At 33.4% G+C, this 13,641-nt stretch overlaps 1 protein-coding gene across 5 annotated transcripts in view; it reads right to left on the minus strand.

Moving 5' to 3' along the window:
- MCTP1 (multiple C2 and transmembrane domain containing 1) overlaps positions 1–13,641 on the minus strand; it is a 156,251-nt gene that overhangs the window by 111,639 nt on the left and 30,971 nt on the right. For all 5 annotated transcript variants that reach the window (XR_004595265.3, XR_015732159.1, XM_034440692.3 and 2 more), the window contains exons 2-5: positions 12,755–12,869; positions 7,666–7,808; positions 7,198–7,277; positions 6,151–6,259 (exon numbers count right to left, since the gene is read on the minus strand). Coding sequence is in view for 3 of the 5 variants with exons in the window: in XM_034440692.3 (XP_034296583.2) it covers positions 6,151–6,259; positions 7,198–7,277; positions 7,666–7,808; positions 12,755–12,869 (447 nt within the window). In the remaining 2 variants the exon portion in view is untranslated. The remainder of the gene's footprint in view (positions 1–6,150; positions 6,260–7,197; positions 7,278–7,665; positions 7,809–12,754; positions 12,870–13,641) is intronic.

The raw sequence follows: 13,641 nt of genomic DNA on the forward strand, positions 1-13,641 counted from the left end.
ATACTACAGGAGTCTCTTGATTTAGGGAGTTTTTCTTTACAAATAATAACTGTAGTTAAGATTATAGTCATGAAGTCTGCATGAAGAACAAGTATAAATATAAGCTGATATCTGAACCTGCATTTTTTTAGTATTACAGTATACTCCAGTGTACTACTCCAGTGAGCCAGTATGCATTAATCAAGACCAATAAAGACTTGATGTGTAGGACAATATTTAGCCCTGGAAGAAAGCAGCAGTTAACAAGAGGTCATGGAACCAAGAGAAACTAGGGACTGTCATTTTCCAAATGCAGGATCAATATAATGGGATTTCCTTTTATCATTAAAATCCTGGAGCAAGAGAAGAGCTTTGTTTCTGGTGTAGAGAACAAGATCTCGGTGCACTTAATTACAGATTTCTTCCTTTAAAACTGAAACCCAAATCTGAATGGACAACAGAATTGTAGGCAGGATTGAAGATGGAAGAAACCGGCAGGGTAAAAGATCCACAAATACAGGGCTCAGTATTTGCAGTAGAGGTCTTTTCGTTTTATTTAAACTTGGTCATAGATTTTGGTGGGATGTTGTTTCAGCAAATTTAGCAAACGTTGATGATTTACAAAGTTTTTTTCCTTGTGCCAACAACAAAATTGCAGAATCCAGGGAATTCCCAAAGAAATGAGGATGCACCAGAAGTCCCGTGTCACATTTCAAACATTGTAGAAACATTGGATGAAGAAAGGGACAAGTATTTCTATATGTGGGCAATTAGAACAATAGAATTTTCTTCAAAATCATAAATCCAGCCCAAACTTGTAATATTTTGATCAGACAGATTTATAGTATATAAGAACAAGCAGCAAGAGAATGTTATCCAAACATAAAATTATCAAAATTTAAGGCAGCAATAAAAAGGAAATCTTCACAGAAGGAACTGACAAATATTATCACAACCACATTATTCTAGCAGCACTAAATGAACCAAATTTTTATTCAACCTTGATGGTCCTTGCCTGATCTAGTTTTCTCACAGATTAATCTTGCTAGCATATCTCAGAATTCCACTGCAATTATGTCTTCAGTTGTTATCCAGATGTTTGAGGCCTGAGTGAAGGAGACACTAAGTCAAAGTCATAGGAGCAGAGTACAGTTGGTTGCTCTCTGTATTTCTTTGTTAGGCCTTTATACCACCAGATTTACCTCTGGCAAAGCTTCTTCCTGATCTTAGGAGGATTGGTGAAACACCTCATGACAAGACACTATTATAAACTCAGCATCTCCCACCACTGTTTACCTCAAAGGGCAAACTCACATAGGCAAAAAAAAAGGAATTATATTGGTACTTATGAAAGTTTATTATAAATCCTCTCTCAATGCAAGAAAAGCAATAGTTGTTTTAGTACAGCACAATGGAGTCTTTAGAGCCATAGAAACAAAGTTTATTTATTTATTTATTTATTCATTAAATTTTTATACCGCCCTTCTCCCAAAGGACTCAGGGCGGTGTACAGCCATATTAAAACAACATATACCCACAAAATTTAAAAACAGTTTAAAATGTATTAAAAATTTGGCCCTTATATTAAAAACTACAAACACCCAATTAAAATTCATTTTCTAAGCCAGCCTGGCCTGTTGAAACAAAAGAGTCTTAAGGGCACGGCAAAAGGTACGTAGGTCGGGGATCATGCGAATCTCTGGGGGCAGTTCATTCCAGAGGGTAGGTGCCCCCACAGAGAAGGCTTTCCCCCTGGGTGCCGCTAGTCGACATTGTTTGGCCGACGGCACCCTGAGGAGTCCCTCTCTGTGGGAGCGTATTGGCCGGTGGAAGCCTATCGGTGGCAGAAGGCGATCTCGTACATACCCAGGTCCTAAGCCATGGAGCGCTTTAAAGGTGGCAACCAACACCTTGAATCTCACCCGGAAGACCACTGGGAGCCAGTGCAGCTCGTGCAGGAGAGGTGTTACATGGGTGTGCCGAGTCGCCCCCATAATCACCCGCGCGGCTGCATTCTGGACCAGTTGGAGCCTCCGAGTGCTCTTCAAGGGGAGCCCCATGTAGAGAGCGTTACAGTAGTCCAGATTAAAAAAAAAAAAAAAAGCACATCCTCACTCACAGATGGTAATTTGGATTGGGAACTCTACTGTGAAGCAATGTAATCACAAAGTGTCATGTGACTGTACTGACTTATGATAGCGCTTCCAGCAGTTGCAATTACGGTCATTAGGCAAATCTCACATGGTCATAGCATCTCAGGATCACGTAATCATCCTTTGCAATCTTCTGGCGGTTTCCCATTGACTTTGCTTATTGGCAGCTGCGGTTAAGGTTGCAAATGCAATCGTGTGCTGCAAGATATTGCAAAGTCATAATTATGAGCCAGTTGCGAGGCACCTGAATCATGAACGTGGGACCTTAGGGACACAACCTGTTGTGGCCCATCAGCTGCCAGCAGAGCTAGCAGCAGTCAGACGAGGAGGAGGGGGAGCCTGGGCCAGCTTCAGAGACTTTGGAAGGTTTTGACGAGGAAGCAGAATTAGAGCCGAGGTCTTCTGTCTACCCCCAGATGGAGAGGCAGCTGCCTTTGGGGCCTCAGCTAAGTGACCGGGAGGAATGGGGACCATCCCACATGTGCGTATGCGTAGAGAGGAGAGCAACGGATAGCAGTAAGCCGGCCTTCAGGGAACAGAAGTCGTAGATGCTAGCCAGCCCCTCCCTGGCTGGGAAATAAATAGTAGGGGTTTGAGTGTGGCCTGTTGTCACAGACAACCATTTGTTTTCCAGTGTACATCAATCAAGTCGGAGTCCTTTGCCAGAAGCAGGTTTGTCAGGACTAATTGCTCTGTATTTGAGGTGCCAACTGAATCTCCCTGCTGGAAAATAACAGGGAGTAAATTTGCCTCAGCCAGTGTGAACAGGGAATATTTCTGCTTGTCTTAATCATTGAAAGGATTTTCTATCTTGAGTTGTCATGTGAACAGAGACTGTTCTTGCCCTGTTTCAGAAGGAGAAAAGACTTTTGTTTGTGACTAATTACTTTTGGGGTTGTTTATCCAACGTGACAAGATTGTTCCTTCCCTGTTTGAATAAACAGGTTTATTTTACTCGTGAGTAAGTGGTTTCTCATTGCTTGCGATGGCTGGGTCAGAACACTATCATGGCTACAACTACAAGTACTAGTTGTAAGTACCCTTTGTTCAGAATGGTCATAATTTTGAATGGGTCAACGTTAAGCAAGAACTACCTGTACAAAAGCTTGTAGCCTTTGACCAAAAATTTCTCATGCATGAAAAATGCCAGTAAAACCTTGTTTTAATGAATTGGGAGACATTTTGGAAATAAGTTGAATAAATTGAAAACCTACATTATCACAGTAATGCAACTCATATCACTTAATTTACATGAGGACATTACAACAAATGCTGATATCATGAGGAAAATAATAGCAGGCAGCATGATGCTGGTATTACACTAAAACATCATTTGACTAATGCTACTATGCAAATTATGTAAGATGCAAATCATATAATTTGTGTAATTGTGATCACAACATCGTTACACAACTAGTGTAAATTACAAAGGACATGAAGATGTATATGAAGCTGCTTGCATTAAAGTTTGGAAGATCAAGGGTTTCTTTGAACATTAAATTAAATTAAAATTAAAGTATAACAAGATAAAGAGAAGTGAGAAGTGAAAATTCTAGAAGCATTGAGAGAATGAATTAATCAGTTGTGAGAATGAATTTGCTATACATATTCACTGCAGAAATTGAAAACAAACTGAAGAGATTCAACAAGAGTTGTTATCTATGCTATGAAGAATAAATAAATAAATTCTGTAAATTCTAGAAGGCTGCATGTTGTCATGATATGTGTGAATCATGGAGACCACATGAAGAATCTAAGCATCTACTCCCAAATATAGAAAAGTTTTTAAATATTTTTTAATTCTTAAAATAAATAAAAATCATTTTGAAAATATGTCACCTTTCTTAAACTATGAGAAGTTTGAATTGGTGTAGAGCAGTGGTTCTCAACCTGTGGGTCGGGACCCCTTTGGGGGTCGAACGACCCTTTCACAGGGGTCGCCTAAGACCATCTGAAAACACATATTTTCAATGGTCAATGGAATAATTTTATGGTTGGGGGTCACCACAACATGAGGAACTGTATTAAAGGGGTCGCGGCATTAGGAAGGTTGAGACCCACTGGTGTAGAGCAAACAAAAATTAGTTTTTTTCAGCTACCGGTATTCCATTAGTCAAATAGAACGTTTCTGTTCTCCCTTTTAGCACTTATTAAAACTCCATCATTAAGAATTTCTAGTTCCTAATCTAACACTTCAGCAATTCCATTCCATTCCATTCCCTACAATTCAAAATCTGTTACTCTTTTGCTTCTATGACCAGAGACAATATTCATAAAAAACATGATCTATAACGTTCTTGATATTGCAATTTTCCAAAATACATTAACATGTATTTGTTAAGATGGATTTGAAGTTAATCCATTTGAACTTTCATTAATTCATGAATACTTACACTTAAATCAAGTTTAATCAATGTATCTCTGTGAACATATACCAAGCATAATATTAATTTTAATTAATCCTTTTACAATGAAAGCTACTTTTAACCCAACAATAAATTAACATATAACCATTGTATCATATTATGCAACATAATATGGTCTACATTAAGTTTCTTTATGTCTCAGGCAACCATGCATTGGCTACTAGGCATTTTATATTTAGTATGAGATGTATGTTATTAAAAACATGTACATGACAAAAACTTGTAATGAAATGCCTTTCCATTCCACATGTTTTGAAGCGCTACAAACTCGCAATCTAATTCAATATTTTTATCCTATCTCTGATATTTTTCAATTTACCATTACAGCATGACTGGATTGTTGGTATGAGGTAATTAAAATATAATTTGTTTTGACAACATATAGGATAAATATCTGATGAAAATTCTTCCATACTGTAACTTTTTAATTCCAAATTACTGCAACAAAAAAGCTGACTAATTTTAAAAGTAGAATTATTTAAAGTATACAATGGCAGATATCTACTAATTTTTCACAGATAACAAAGAATGACGTTCCACAACCATTTTTTCTCTTCTAAAATTCTGCACAATTGTGAGAGTGATAAAATGGTACAGAAGTTAGGATATTGAATTATGATTAGAATGACCCAGAGTCCACATTCAAGTATATAGCCTCAGTAGGTGGCTTTGAGCTGGTCACTATCTCTCACCCTAATTGATCCTGTACCTTGACGATTGTGGGAGTAAAACAGAATAGGCAGAATTGTTTTGAATCTTGCTGAAGGGCTGTGTTTGGCATTTGCATGCCTCATTAGAAAAATATGTGGGTGAAGCAGAGTAGAAATCTGATTCCATTTAAATGTAACTCAGTTACATATAGAATTTAATAACTTCCCCTCATTCCGTCATATTAGAGATTTTAATTTGGTAACAACTTTTGGAAATTTTTCAGGGCTGTGCCCCAGACTTTTGCTGGTTCTCTCTCCTAGAGGAGAAGCAATAAAATATTGAATAACATTACCTAGGAAGAGATAGTTGGACTCATATTTCCAAATAATGTTTTTTCTGACATACCAGTTTAAAGATATTTACTTGTGAATACTTGAACAAGGAAAATTTGTTTTTGTTTTTTTTTATTCCAAGCATGACATTAGGTTGTTACCAATTCTTAATAAAGCAATTTTTGCTTCTGGCCTCTTTTTTGACCTTGCTTTTAAAAAACAGTGAGGCATTTCATTCTTTTTGTGAAATTGTTCACTATTTGTTTCCTTAATGGCAAGGTTCACTGTAAATTGACCTTGAAAGCAAAGTCCTAGATTTGACTTTCTTTGTATATATTTCTTTGAAATATATTCTATATTAATTATATATTCTGTTCTATTAGCATCTCATTACAATTATATTAAATTGTCAAATCCATCACAAAAGCTTATCCCTAGCTGTAAATGTTTAGAATATGGTGTTCAATTGCATGCATTCATTTATATACACACTCAGAAAAAAATTACTCTCTTTTAATTAGCTTCTCTGACAGATACAAGTTCAGACATTTATAGGCCAATTAGAAACTTAGAAGTTCTGCTTATATGACTTATTTAGCATACACTTACCCCTTCCCTCTGCTGCTCTTTTGGGGTCAGCAACATGGTTAACAGTATAGTCCCAAGATCTTGGTCAGGATAATGTGAGTCCTTCAGACTCAATGTAACATCAATAGGCCTAGAAAAACAGGTCAATAGAAAAATGAAAACACTAAAATTGATGCTTCTACAGACTGCCTACCTCAGGACAAAGAGTTTAAGAAGTCATGAGTTATGTTTTCCTTTCTGTCACCTTCACTAAATAAACAATGAGGAATGTAAAGCAAGAACAAGGATTTTTGTAAACTTATGGATAAAGCTCTTAATGTATACCAAGGACTGTCGGACATTTTTAAATGACAGGAATACAATGTTCACACTATCCTAGATAAGAAACTTTGCTCAGTACAAACTTTTACTAAATACTTTAAAGTTTGGATATTTTTTCCTCATCCAAACTTTCAATATTTTGTAAAATCAATGTAAATAGGTAGTTCTTGAGTTACAATGGCAACTGGGAACAGAATTTCTGTCACTAAGTGATGTGATCACAAAATATGACATCATGCTTAACAATGCAATCCTAGCAATCCCTTTTGCTGTCATTAATTGAATTCTACTGGTCATTAGCCAAGGACCCACCATGATCCAAGCCATTCCCAGCTTGGTCCTTCCCAATTCCAAGCCTTGTTTGTTCCAAGGTAAGGGACTACCTCCACTTCAACTCCTCATTATCACCTGTTTCTTCTATCTCTGCAAGTGTTCAGACATATGTAGAAAATATCTGGGGCCATTTGGATGAGAATATGGTGGGTACTTACCACCACAAATATTTCCAGTCTGAAATGCTCCCAAAGTAGTTTAAAAGATGTAAAACCAAAAGAAAACTAGATGAGGAGGCAAGAGTTCCTAGTTCTTTTTTCATAAATTTATGATAATTCAACTCTAGTACTTTTAATTTAACCACAATTGGTAGTATAGCATTCAGCTGCTTTTTTTTTCTTTCTCTGTATCCCAAGTCACGTTGAAATAGAAAGAAATACATCATGAAATTCAATGAGTTTCATAAAATGATACCTATTTTGTTCTAGGGAATTCAGGTCCAAAAAAGCTGACCCCATGAAATCATCTTGAAGTCCAAAATCATAATCAAAAACCTAAGATGAACAAACAGCACTTTTATTATTAAAAACAGATTTCATAAACTTAACAAGCCAATGTTTACCCAAATAGATACATGAGGCATGCAATTATTAGACGATACTGCAAACTAATTGGTCTCAAAGTTCATGTACTCTTTTTATAAAATACACCTTTGAAGTTCTATTTTACTATTTCTTTTTCTGGCTGGCATAATTTCCCAAACATTAATCAAAGTTATGAAGACTTTATTTTATTGTATTCTGGAATATTTGATGACTATTACAATTTTAATAAGGATGTTGTATTGTGCCTTCTAACAAGATTTTTGTAACAAGATTAAGCTATGAGATTAGTAAAATATACCATTATTGCTATTTTTAAGGAGAACTGGATGCGGCTTACCTTTATATATAGTTGCTCCCTTAAATGTTCAATAAGAATGGAAGTTCTTTCCTCCCAAACAGGATTAAGATTTTTACTGATTGTTTTACTTCTAAAGATTTCTTTTCCGCCAAGTTTAAATTTGACATATGGATCACTTGTTCCTGAAGCAAAAGTTAAGGTTATATATAAAAACTAGATGTTTTTGGAGCTCATAAAAGCAACAGTAAGCAGCTAGTTTTCTCTTTTTAGATCACTTGAGTAACAATTATTTTTAAAAGATTAAAATAAGAGTGAGATTGGATCAATTCTATACATTTATTTTCTTTGAAACTCAAGACTTGGTAATTCTAATATATGACAGGAAGGCTGTATATCATGTATTGGTTGTTACCATATGTTTATTATTTATTTATTATTTATTTTACTTGCTTTGTTATATATGCAGGTTCTATATACGGTGGATATCATGAAACTTCATCAGTGCTTTTATACTGTTTCTTTAAAATTAGCACTTAAAAATACTCCTGAAAAGGAGAATAAACTCGTACATTAACTCTTAAAGCAAAATATGCAATTCCTAGAATAAAATATCTTCTGTTTTATATTAAATAATTGTTCATGGTTGTAAAGAGTCTTTATTTCTACTTTACTTTAAAGTAAGCACTGCATGCATATTGCACATTACTACATATTGCACATTATTACACATTACATTGCACATTACACATTATAAGAGCAACATGGAATGCTTTTTCCCTTATTAAAAATCATTGCATAAATACAATTTATATTTTTGTAATATTTCATCAGACAATGACAAAGCAAAATTATCTTCCAGTGTATAATCACGTTAAGTAAAAACAAAGTCAAATTCAGATTAATGCTCTATTTTGCCAAACACTGGAAATATCCTTTATCTTTCTTAATAACTAAAAGATTCTAAACTTTACATAACAGAAACAAACAAAATATTTGAGGTAAATCAAGCAATAAATAAAACATGAAAGCAGTAGTTTAATATCTGAATTTGTTCTACATTGAATTTAAACCTGTGTGTTTATACGCTATCTATCAAATTATCCCCTGATCTCTGAATAACTTTACATGAAAAGTATCTCCACACTCTTTAGAATATTCAGTCTGGATTCAGAATGTATCACAGAATTTAAATAGCCAATTATAACATCTAATCCTGCAATAAAATGTGCACATGAGCAAAAGTGTATAGACATATATTTGCATGCATGATTTAGAAGGTAAATGAAATTTAGAAAAAAAATTACACTGACGTGATTTAATCAATATTTACCATTAAAAGTATGCCATATAAATATAACGCTGAGTAAGTTGTCCATAACAAATATAACCTGTGTTTAACGTATTTCATCCATTTCCATTTTAATTCAAAATGCAAATATGCCAAGTCAGTTGACTGAGTAAACAATATTTCAAGCAGACTTATAATATTAATTGAAATATTTAAGGCTTTTTTATCCTATATTCTAATATGGCAATTGTTACTTTATTTAAAAATATATTTTTAATTTTTTTTAGTCTCGCTATTAAAAAAAACACTGAAAGCAATTATAACAGCAACATTCATTCCTGAGCACATGGTGGCAGTATGACAGCAAAATTCTTTCGAAGCTTAGTTACAAACCTACACAAATCATCAGCTCATAAAACACAATCCTGTAGTCAATATTAGACCCAATCCTGTTAACAGCTGTCCATAAATCATAGATTAAACACATTAGCAAGATATTATTCAGGATAAGCTGAAATATACCATCGTTGATATATTTACAAATTGCTGGTAGAATAAAATTTGATTTTAAGAATGAAGGAGGAATGTTAATAAGAGTGACAGAAAGTCTTATGCAAATCAAGGAGAATTGGTTAGGTTGCATACAGGTAATACTTGATTTACCACCACAGTATTATTTACAGCAATATTATTTATTGTATCTGTCATGTGTCAAATCACATGATACATACAATGAATAATATAAATAATGGGGATAATTCTTGTTCTATAAGAACCATGAAGCATTAATAAGCAGCACTAGATATTTTTACCAGCTTTTCCTATACCATTCTTACACTTCCTCTGATGGTATATAGTTACTGAATCTTTTCTTCAATACATAGGAATCAAATGCTCTCCCACCTTACTTATCAATTTCCATGACACACAGAAAAGAAATAAACAACCAACAGGTCCATTATTTTGAGAAACTATTTAGACTACATCATTTCTGTCCAAAATATAATTATATTACCACTATCTTGCTGAATTGTTGAAATAAATTTTATATAAAGTTAAGTTTGTGCAACAACAAATCTACCTTTTTTACAGAGTTAAAAGATTCACTAGTTTGTAACCTTACTTTCTAGTCTATGTTTTAAAATGGTCTTTATAACATTTTGTTATAGAGTTCATTTTTCAAGAGAAATCATGCTATTGATTATTAACCTTACTTAATGAATAAACATTGCCATAATTTTCTCAATTTCTTCTATTAATAATTCTAAAATAGTTTTTATATACAGTACTTAGTGTAATACATGGAATTGTCAGAGAGGATCAGGTCATATGAAGAATCTAAAATTTTGCCCAGTAACATTGTCAGAACGATAGTTCTAAGAATCATAAACGATTCCGACAATGTTACCGAGCAAAATTTTAGATTTTTCATATGACCTGATCTTCTCTGACAACCAATTCACAAGACTATACATTAAAGCAGCAAATGTTATTCGCTAGAAATTGGTGAATTAGAGTGCTGATTAATAATTTATCACATAACTTGCAAAATAATTTTGCTGGGATGACTTATTTATTTATTATTATATATATGACTTTTCATTTGTATGAACTCTCATCCAATGACATCCAGAAACTTCAAAAACACACAAAAATGCTAATTATGAGTCGTTAAATTTTACACTTCATGTTCCAGTTTTTCTCCATGTAGTGAATTTTAGATTGTACCTTTATGAAGGTACAATTCCTTTTTTTATCAATTTTATTAAATATATAAGTAAAATGAACATACCTACAGAATAAAAAAACACTTTTATAAAAGGAAAAATGAAAAAATACACAAAAAGAAAATAGAAAAAAAAACTTTCCTCTTCATCTGCAGCATCTCTCTTGTATTCTATAAAATGTTGCACACAAAGTGATCACTCAGTAACTAAAGTGAATTAAATACAATTTTCAGTCGGTCAGTCAATAAACAGAACACATGAATAGTCAATCTCATAATTCAGCTGAAAGGACTCAAGAATTAAAACAGTCATGCAAAAGTAATTACCTAATAAAGCAGGGAGTTATTTGCATTTCACATACAGTAATTTATATATTTCATTTAAATTCACATATTTTTGCTCAGATGATCACTCAATGTGGCAAGCAAAATTAAACACAATTCCAAAGATTAATGATAAATACAATTAATATTAACGTTAAAGATGTGGCATTAGAGATTTCCTAAATATTAAGTAGGGACCAAATATAATCAGCAAGCTGAGAAACAGTATCTGGGGAAGTCATGTCTCTGCTAGCAGACCTATCTTTGTAAATGTGTCTTCTCTAGATCTTAAAGGCTTGTTTGTAATAGAACATGCAGTGTTCAGAAATGGTGAATCAACTTTTTTTAATAAGGGTCTTAGAACAGCAGTCTACAGGTTAATGAAAACACATCTTTTCCAAGATCTGATCTTCACCTTTAACCAAATCTGACAGATTTAACCAATAGGCTCAAGTAAACAGGTGAAAACCCTTCATTTCTGCAAGCATGCTGTCCATATAGACACAAGCCAAAAACTATAGAAAACTAACCTTAGCAAACACTTATTATATTACAATACTGTCACATCCATAGTTAGTTTTAAACACTGTTTGAAAGCCCTATCCTTTTAGAATTCACAAAGCAAAGCTTTTCAAATTCCATTTAGTCAACTGTGAAAGTATCTGAGAGAGTTATCTACTGTAAAGTAAATAAGGTGATTTAAAATGTGTTAAACTTGTTAGAGTGAGCAGACTACTGTATCTCATTGAATTGCTTAGTATTATATATTCCCAAAGCATAAAGCTAAAGACTGTGAAATAGGATTAAAACTACCAAAGAGAGATGCCTGCTTTTGTCAAAGATGTCAGTTAACATAAAAAAACTAGCTTATTAACAGCTGTTTGTACGTGCCTGTGGTATCTATGAAATCAAACTATAACCTTATTAAAGGATTTTCCATTTTATCAGAGCAGCTTTAAGACTTAAGAATAAAAAAGCCAAATGCAATGTTTTTTTAAAAAATACTTGATTTTCAATTATAACGACCAATCAATTGCTGCCTAAAAATTGTCATCATGTTTTGCCTCTTTGATTCTGCTCTTCCCACATCCATTCGAAGACTCACAGTATTGCCAATATCACTTGGTATTAAACTGACAAAGCACAGCACACAGTGATCTAATGATTACTTCAGCAGTAAAATATCCTGTTTTTAATGTCCATTTATCACAAATCTGATCTATATTCAACTATAGAAATATAACATATTCCAACACAAATAGATACCAACACAACATCACCAAACATATGCATACATCTAGTCACAAAATTACTTGAACATACTCAACAGCTAATTGGCAGCCAATACCGGTTCTTCTACCCTTTAGCCACTCAATTTTCCATTGTTTATAGGTTCTGGGATTACACAGTCCAGTCTTGAATTACCAATGCATGGTTCCCAATCCAGGACCAGAGAGTGAATATGTATTCTTTTATTCATGTTTTAAAAAAATATGTCTTTACATTCTAGGGCCAGAAAAAGGTCTGGGGGAAAAAATGCATTGCCTTATAAAATTTGGAAAACCCAGATATAAGAGAAATATGTTTGATACAAATTTACTATCCACTGTAGCCATCTATTTTATAAGTTGCTAAACAATAATTTAAAACAAGCAAAATCCTTATGTCAAGGGGAAAATTATCATTACAAAATATATAAAGTAATGTAATAGCCGTATTACTATTTATCAGACTCATCTCAGTCTTTAGGAAGCTAGCTATATTAGAACAATTTGTAAGCATATTCTTACCTCTTCGATCACGAGCTGCTAAATTAGTACCTCGTCTTAATATAATATCCAACTGGTACATTCCTGGTTCAGCAGGTGGTAATTCTACATTACTTGTCCCAGCAAGACCAAATCTCTAAAAAGCATAAAGAAAATATTAAAATATCCTTTCAACAGTTTTAGTATCTTCTCAATTACCTTGTTTGGAAACTAGAATTCCTTATTCTCATAACTAGGACATCAAGATAACAACATAATTGATTGACAGTAACAGATTTTCACAATTCTCTTCCTATTTATAAATATTAAGAATTTTCAGCAGGTACATAAAAATAAGATAAAAATGATGGAAGCAAATTATTAGCTTCTCACAAAAGATCAATTGTATTCTATAGGTAACAGCTTGTTCTACAATTTACTTCTCCTATTTTGACAGTCAGAACAATGATAGAACAGAAATAAAAAACTTAAACAGGTAAAACAGAAAATCTAAGAACCATACATTTATATAGTTTAAAATAAGCAGCATTAACAGAAGTTTGTCATTAATAAATTTTTTTGCTTCCACTTTTATAACCATCATGTCTTTATCAAATTTATTGATACTGGAAAGATCTCAATGATTTTGCAAAATGCAGTTGGTTAAATAAAGTTCCTGCCTATTTGGATTTTTCTTCATGCCCTACACAACTACCAATGGGATTAGGGGTTGGGGTTTTTTTGGTACTATTGTGAATATCAGCATCCTATTATGTTAAGATTTTTATTTTGAACATTTTCAATAATTATACTAATGTATTTATTAATAATGAGCAGTTTAAATAATTGTGTTTTCTCCTTGATTAGTTTCCATCCATTGCTTCTTGTCCTGCCTTCAGGTGCTTCATCGGCATCATAGGGTTGTTTTA

The sequence above is a fragment of the Pantherophis guttatus genome, chromosome 2 (assembly GCF_059756535.1).
Source record: "Pantherophis guttatus breed Tessera chromosome 2, ASM5975653v1, whole genome shotgun sequence".
NCBI classification, from domain to species: Eukaryota; Metazoa; Chordata; class Lepidosauria; order Squamata; family Colubridae; genus Pantherophis; species Pantherophis guttatus.